Here is an 8,416-nt window from a genome sequence, read left to right on the forward strand (position 1 = left end):
GACTGGGAAAAGGTCTCTCCACCCATCCCAAGGCAAACCCTAGCCTTTTAGGGCCAAAGGGACAGTGAATTCATAGTCATCGTGTATCAGACTGGGCAAAGGTCTCTCCACCCATCCCAACCTCAAGCCTTTTAGGGCCAAAGGGACAGTGAATTCATAGTCATCGTGTATCAGACTGGGCAAAGGTCTCTCCACCCATACCAACCCCAGGTCTTTTTAGGACCAAAGGGACAGTGAATTCATAGCCATATGTGTATCAGACTGGGCAAAGGTCTCTCCACCCATCCCAACCTCAAGTCTTTTAGGACCAAAGGGACAGTGAATTCATAGTCATCGTGTATCAGACTGGGCAGAGGAAGGTGGGACCTAGCCCAGTCCTCTCAGTCCTCCTTCAGTGTTTAACCTTCCCCGACCCAAGTCAGCCAGACCCATTCACAACTGGGTAGAGTGAGGAAAATCGCAGTAAAGTGATTTCCCAAAGACAAAACATCATGCCGAATCGCGGCTACGAAACCTGAGCACTGGTGAAGGCAGGATCAATAAAGATCCGTTGTCCAACTATCTACAGAGTCTGCCGCGTCACCCCCGTAGATAAACAAATTGTGAAGCAGAGCAAAGCAGATAAATCATTAATTGGTAGCGAACATAAAATCACGATTCACCGTTAGTTAATTGACTTCCACGACACATCAATCACTGCCAGCTGGTGTTTACTAGTAAGGAAGCCAGGTGCAGACCAGAAAATTATAATTATTAATCAGGGCCTCGCCCAGCGGAACGTCGCTGACCTGCCGGCTTTTTGGCAGATATACATATATTCGCATCATAAATCTGGAGCTGCGGTCGTGCTGACATGACGTGACTGTCTCGAATGGGAATGATCGTCAACCTCGCTGGTCAGCGCGATCGCAGTTCTGGACTTTATCATCCGAATACATCTGCCAAGAAGCTAGCTGGTCAGCCACTTTCCCTTGGGCGAGGCCGTGATCAAAAAGAAAGCAAAAGCGAAAAAAGGACACTCACCAGCATTTTGTTAGAAAACATTTTTTTTGCCTTCACCAAAAATAAGACGAACATTAAATGTCTTAAGTAAGTGAGCAAAAACCAAACAACAACAAAAATCAAACAACAACAAAAAATCAGCGCGTATGTAAGCTTTAAGAATTTACAACGTGGCTTGAGTGGACTGAAGTTAACTTGGGTGTGAGCAGTCAGTTCCAAAAAAAGGTGTCATATACATAAACACACGCATGTACGCACGCACGCACGCACACACACACACTAACACACACACACACACACACACACACACACACACACACACACACACACACACAATCACTTACAGTGAAAAGACGTTAAACTAAAGAACGAACACACACACACACACACACACACACACACACACACATTTCCGTCTAATATCATTTACCAGTGAAAAGACGTTAAACTGAAGAAAGAAAGAAAGAAACACACACACACACACACACACACACACACACACACACACACACACACACACACACACACACACACACACACACACACACACACACACACACACACACACACACACACACACACACACACACACACACACACACACACACACACATCACTTACAGTGAAAAGACGTTAAACTAAAGAACGAACACACACACACACACACACACACACACACACACACACACACACACATATCACTTACAGTGAAAAGACGTTAAACTAAAGAACGAACACACACACACACACACACACACACACACACACACACACACACACACACACACACACACACACACACACACACACACACACACACACACACACACACACACACACACACACACATGGACAGAGCATTTCAAGCTGACGAATCCGGAGTCAAGTTGCCTGCTTCAGAAAGAATGAAATACTTAGAATTCACTGCAATTTAATCTCTTCTCGAACCACTTCGAACGAAGGGAAACCCCAATCTAAAATTGCACGGTGTTCCTACAAATTAAAGACATCTGCGCTTGTTCGTATTCCAAAGGGAACTGCAAATATGCGGGTCGAAGCATCAATCATGAACATATCAAAATAGTTTTCAACAGTTTCCAAGACTTTAATTAGTAAAGGCAGTACATCAAGTTTCAATCAGATTTTCCGAAGGGGAAATAAACAATTCTGGACTGTGGTCAGCCCAACAGGCTATGCACACATTTTTGTTTTGTTATATATATATATTATATGTGTATGTATGTATGTATATATAACATATATATATATATATATATGTGTGTGTGTGTGTGTGTGTGTGGAGATAATGCATGTATGTATGATAGTCCGTCGTGTCCGACTAAGACTATCGGAAAAGCAGAGAAGGCAACTGCTGCCCCGACTATCTGGGCTAGAATCTGATTGTAGTGGAGAGTGAGTGTCTTGCCCTAGTTGCACCTCCACTCTCTTGGACAAGAGGGTTTTCGGACAGTCAGCGGTGGGATGGTTCCCAAAGGCCAACTCGTCCCCAAGTCCGCAGCACTAAGAGCCAGTGCCATCTTGCCTCCTAGTTTGAGAGTCATAGTCCTTCACAAATGACTAAGCTGTAAATGACTTCCCACTGCAGTGGAGAAACCATTAATCATACAGCTCTCACTTTGCTGTTGGCCCGACTGTAAGTTTATGTCAATCTGTGATCAAAAGCAGCACATTCCCTCCGACGAATCGATAAAAAGCAAGATATTTGTTCGGATACAGTTTCCAATGTGGTGATTATAAGATTAACAATGCAACCAAATTTGCTGACAACAGACGATTTATGAAAATAACCATCAAATACTGCACTGAAGGTTAAAAAAAACAACAACCCACAAATGAATAACCAGTATATGTGATATCACCATTAAAAAATCAACAAACAGCTAAAAACTCAAACAAACAAGAAAAACCCATCTGTCATCAATACACGAACAAGCACAGCAGAACAAAAGCTGACGCGAGAAGCAGGCCGACACGACAGGAAGCGCGCGATGCAGCACGGGAATTCTTCCCGATCAACACGACACATTTCTGGGTACTGTTGGCTGATGGAACAGCGGTACTGTTGGCTGATGGAACAGCCGTGCTGCTCAAGATTTGGTGCCTGGTGAAAGAGACCCCAGGGCGTGTAGAGGGGGGCGGGGTAACAACAGGCGGTGTTGTGAGAAGTGTAGACGCGGAGGGTCTCACGCTGGAGGAGATGGGCACTACTCGGGTCGTCGAAGTGCTGCCGTTCGCGGCCGTCGGATGAGCCCAGGTGACGGCGTCCCTCAGTGTGACTCCGCCAGGGACCTGCTCACCAATCGCTCTCACCATGGCGCTGAGCAGCGGGTAGCGTCCCTTGCCGCAGAAAGCGCCCCGGAAGTCGTCCATGTCTAATGTCCACAGCATCACGCCCCCTAGCGACCGCTGTATCGCGAAGGACACCTGGTGGATGTCAAGTCAGGTTCGTGTTGTAGTTGCCCCGGTAGCTACAAAGAGCCTCCCCCTCGTGTGTGGGATATTATACTTGTTTGTAATAATACGTGTGTGTTTGTGGGTAGGTGGGTGTGGGTGTGTATGTGAGAGAGAGAGGGAGAGAGATGGGGTCTCTCTCCAAATTCTGAACGAAAGATCATTATATTTCACTTATCATACCGAAACAATGAACATCATACAATAACATTTTGCTGAGAAATTTGTCGACTGGAAATTTTATGATTTTTGACATTCTTAATCTAGCCACTAAATAAGCAGAAAACCATCATTGTTGTTACAATTAAACACAAAAAGCATGCAAACTCTCTCTCTCTCTCTCTCTCTCTCTCTCTCTCTCTCTCTCTCTCTCTCTCTCTCTCTCTCTCTGTAACGCACACACACACACATACACACACACACACACAAACACACACAACACACACACACACACACACACACACACACACACACACACACACATCTGAATTGAATGTAGAAGGTCTCAGTCAGTTTTCCGATCATTGTTCGCTACGATCGTCAATCTGCTTGTCAGAAAGGAAAAGGAACAGACAAAAATCATCTTCCACTCACCAAACAGAAAGTTAAACTGAATTTTTCTGGAATGGAAATTCTGCTAGCGCTCTTGGTCATGCACTAAAGACAGGACCAATCAAAAAACTGTTTCAAGAAATCAAAAGTGATTAAGACATTTCACCCAAAAATAAAAGTGCAAATACTACAATTGAAAAGTTTACAGATGCATCGAAGGAAGCATCAAAGCCAGCTCTTCATCGTAAGGAATTCCGTAAAAATAAAATAAATAAATAGATAACCGTAACAAAAAGCACTCCAAAAAATGGTTTGATCAGGCTTGTTACATCCAAAGACGAAAACTAAAATCTTTAAGAAATGCACTAAACAGAAGCCCACAGAATAGAGCGATACGTGATAAGTATTTTTACATATGCTAAAAATGTATGAAATAAGTATAAATGGGAATTGCTTTAGAGTTATTCAAAGCATGTATGAAAATGCCACAGTTTGCACAAGAACTGATACAGGATTTTCTTCTGAAATACCTATATTAAAGGGGTACTGCAAGGAAACACACTCAGTCCCACTTTATTCAATATCTTTATAAATGATCTCCCGAAATGTTTGGGTGTTACTGACTCACCATCCATAAGCCATGACAAAAATGATATTGTTTCGTGCTTACTGTAAGTTGATGACCTCGTACGTTTGTCCACGACAAAGACAAAACTACAAAACAAACAAGATAAACTCAATCTATATTATGAAAACTGGGATCTAAAAATCAACACAGAGAAAACTAAAGTAATAGTTTTCACGCACACCGATCCCAAAGTGCCTGTTATTTTTACAGGCAACGATATAATCCAGACAACTGACCGTTATAAGTACTTGGGTACATTACTTCACAAAACTGGAACATTCTCTTGAGCCCAAAAACACCTAGCCAAACAGGCATCAAAAGCAGCACATTCCCTCCGACGAATCGATAAAAAGCAAGATATCTGTTTGGATTCTGTACTGCAGCTTCTCGATTCGCTTGTTTTATCTATATCATCATATGGGCCGAGATTTGGTTCCCATGGTTTGAAACTAAAACTACCACTTCATTCAATACAGGAATAACAGATTTCTTCAGTAACTGTATTTCTTCGAAACATCCCCATGAACAAACGCATATAAAATTCTGCAAACTGCTTCTAGGGGTACATACTAAAACGATGAATGGGCAGATTTCCAACTGGAATTTATATTGCATGCAGTGTTCTTAGCCATTGGACTCATATTCTGGATGCACATGATGATAGCTATATCAAAAAGAGGTATGAACTTAGGACTGTCTGCGTTGGGATGGTTCCCAAAGGCCAATTAGCCCCCAAGGCTGCAGCGCTAAGTCCCAGTGCAATTTGCCTCCCAGTGTGAGAGTCATAGTCCTTCACGAAAGACTAAGCTGCAATCGATTTCCCATTGCAATTAAGAAACAACTGATGATACAGTTCTTACCTTGCTATTGGCCCTACTGTAAACGTATGTCACACCATTGACATAAATGGTCAGTACAACACATCTAAAGCCACTTTTCTCCCTGCCCCCTCCCGGCTCCATCCCGCACCACACAGGGCCAGAGGCCTGTCATGGATCTGGTCCCCTTTCTCACTAAAGTACCTTCAGCGAAACTTTTCCCCATGGAGACACCATCTTCCATTAGGAACTCCACCACAGAAAGAGAATCGATGGCCTGGAGGCACATGAACTGCACTCCCACAGCCTGATCCAACACAGCCATTGACTGCCGACAACATTCTGCAAGTTGCTTCAACATGCCGCACTCAGGCAGAGAAGCCATCAAGTCTTCTGTCGGCCCCTTTCATAATGGTACCTGCCTGGGCAATTACACAGCAGGGACTTCAAGGCTCTTGTTGCCAGATGTGTGCCATTCTATGCACAGGCAACATGCCAGTGATGTTTTTTGTAGCAACAAAAAGGGGGTGCGGGGGGGCGCACTCATCACCTGTCACCTTGCATGGAGGAGCTCTACAGATCTGGCTGTCATGCCAAAGGCAAGCCCAACATGGTGGGCTACCTCTGCCTGATGCCACAATTTCCTTCAAACACAGTTATCACTTTCCCTATCGGTCCACAACCGATGTGGATTCATCAGATCAAGCCACATGTGCACCTCCTTGCATTGACGCTCAACCGCGCTCAAGTGAGACAACCCCATAGGGTACGTGTTTCCTTCCCTTCCTTTGATTGGAAAGGCTGTCAATAAGGGGAGGATTCAACACGCTGACCTGATTCTCTTTACGCTACATTTATCAGCACAGCTGCGGTCTACATGCCTCTCCCACAATACAGCTGTGGGCCTCAGTCCTCTTTGCCCGCACCAACAGCCTTCAGTGACGCAGTACACCCTATCTCCCAGCCCCATCGCCTCTGGCGAGTGGTGTCGCCAACTCACCCATCACTCAGACCCTGTGGCGCGAACCTCACTTGTCAGATTCCAATAGTCCCCTGAACTCAAGCCAGACCCATTGCCTAGCCTTTAATGCCATCAAACTCTAGTACTGTCAGTCATTCCCTTCGTAGCGGGTCGCTGATCAGAGCGGAACATAATGCCGCGGACCTCTCTCAGGACATCTCTTCTAGCAGGACATCTCCATTTTCCCTTGATTTCAGCCGGACTTTTTGTCAGAAATAGCCAAAGTCACTTCCCCAGCATGGATCAATCAACTGGTCCCCACGTCTCAGGCAACATACACTGCTTCCTCTGCCTTCTCAGGTCCCCACGTCTCTCCCCAAAAAGATCACCCAGATGATACACATTTGTCCTTTGCAACTCTGGTCATGTTTTCCACGTGCAGCTGTGATCTGTCCTGAGGGACAATGTATGCTATTAAAGTTTCGTAAACTTACAACGGAGTGCCCAGGGCTCATAGCTTCAGATCATGGTCCTCTTCACCTGATCACTCCCCACTTCAGGGTTGAGGCCTCTGGAATAAACCCGGCCACACTCAAACGCAAAAACCTCAGTGACAACTCCTGCGGGACGCTGACCCAAGGGCCACGATGTTTTTCTAGCAGGCCATCACGGTTACCACATCCCAAAATTAGAGAAGGCGAACTCTCGGCTTTGTCGTGCGATTCTGCACCAGTGAGTCACGGTTAAGTATGTGTTATTAAAAGGAAATTATTTCCCTAAAATTATGTTTAAGTAACATACTTACCGTGACCCACATTATACACCCTCCCGGCCTCCCCGCTTCTTCTCAGTGTCGGATGCTACAATGCTATATTTTACACTGCCGTCAAAGAGGACGCTGCTTCCGGTAACACAAGGGAGGTAACTACCAAGGGAGGCTATTTGCCGCAGCTTCTTTCGATTTCTCCACACAGCGGACTAGTTGTTTGGACAGGACAGGAACCCAGACCCCTGTCGGAATCTGCACCAGTGGGTCACAGTAAGTATGTTGCTTAAACATAATTTTAGGAAGAAGATTTCCTATATATCCATGATGAACCAACACATACAACTGAAAACCCCTGAATACTATTTGTAAAAGAAATATATATTCTTCACAGTGTAGGGTTAGGTCCTGTTTGGATGAATCAGTCTACATTTTGTAACAGCAGACTTAAATTTACTTTATGTCAACAACTAAGAAATATATCAATACAATTTTGGAAACAGAGAAAAACTGTTTTCAAGAGCTTAGACTTCTACAACAAAATTGAAAGAGACGATAACGGAATTGAGATTTATTTAACTGAAAAAATCGACACTCCTCACAAATGAGCTCTCTGTAAAGTCAGAATAAGCCCACACGATTTAAAAATTGAACGAGGAATATTTGAAAACATTCCAAGAGGAGAGAGATTATGTAATATATGTAAAGTTGTTGAAGATGAACTCCAGTTCTTAGATACGTGTATTTTATTTCAATATTTGCGAAACCATCTAATTACGACCGTACAACAATATAATCATATATCGGATGTGATCAATAGAAAGATACAAGATAACATCCTGAACCCTAGTGACTTATTCAAATGCGATGACTGTCAAAAAACACTCACCAACTATGTATTTCATTGGATGACTGTTTCTTTCTTTGTTCCTTCAGTTCTTTGTTGTGTCTATTAATCCTTCGGGATTTTATCACAATAAATGAAGTCGAGTCGAGTCGAGTCGAGTCGAGTCACACACTCTCACTCACTCACACTTTCACTCACTCACTCACTCTTTCATTCACTCACTCACACTTTCACTCACTCACTGACACTTTCACTCACCGACGCACAGACAGACACTCAGGCTCCATGACCATTCTGTCTGCCCGATTCGAATACCTTTTCTTTAATACTTCGTGGATTGTCATAGCCCACCCACTGGTTGCCCAGATAC

The 8,416-nt window shown here is 44.1% G+C and overlaps 1 protein-coding gene across 1 annotated transcript in view; it reads right to left on the bottom strand.

The window, feature by feature from the left end:
• Window positions 1-1,821: 1,821 nt before the first annotated feature.
• Window positions 1,822-8,416, bottom strand: part of LOC143293137 (chitotriosidase-1-like) — an 18,148-nt gene continuing 11,553 nt past the window's right edge. The window contains exons 8-9 of the mRNA XM_076604052.1: window positions 8,362-8,416; window positions 1,822-3,447 (exon numbers count right to left, since the gene is read on the bottom strand). The exon at window positions 8,362-8,416 is cut by the window's right edge and continues 65 nt beyond it. Coding sequence (XP_076460167.1) covers window positions 2,941-3,447; window positions 8,362-8,416 — 562 coding nt within the window. The 3' untranslated portion in view covers window positions 1,822-2,940. The remainder of the gene's footprint in view (window positions 3,448-8,361) is intronic.

This window comes from Babylonia areolata, chromosome 18, assembly GCF_041734735.1.
Source record: "Babylonia areolata isolate BAREFJ2019XMU chromosome 18, ASM4173473v1, whole genome shotgun sequence".
Taxonomy (NCBI): domain Eukaryota; kingdom Metazoa; phylum Mollusca; class Gastropoda; order Neogastropoda; family Buccinidae; genus Babylonia; species Babylonia areolata.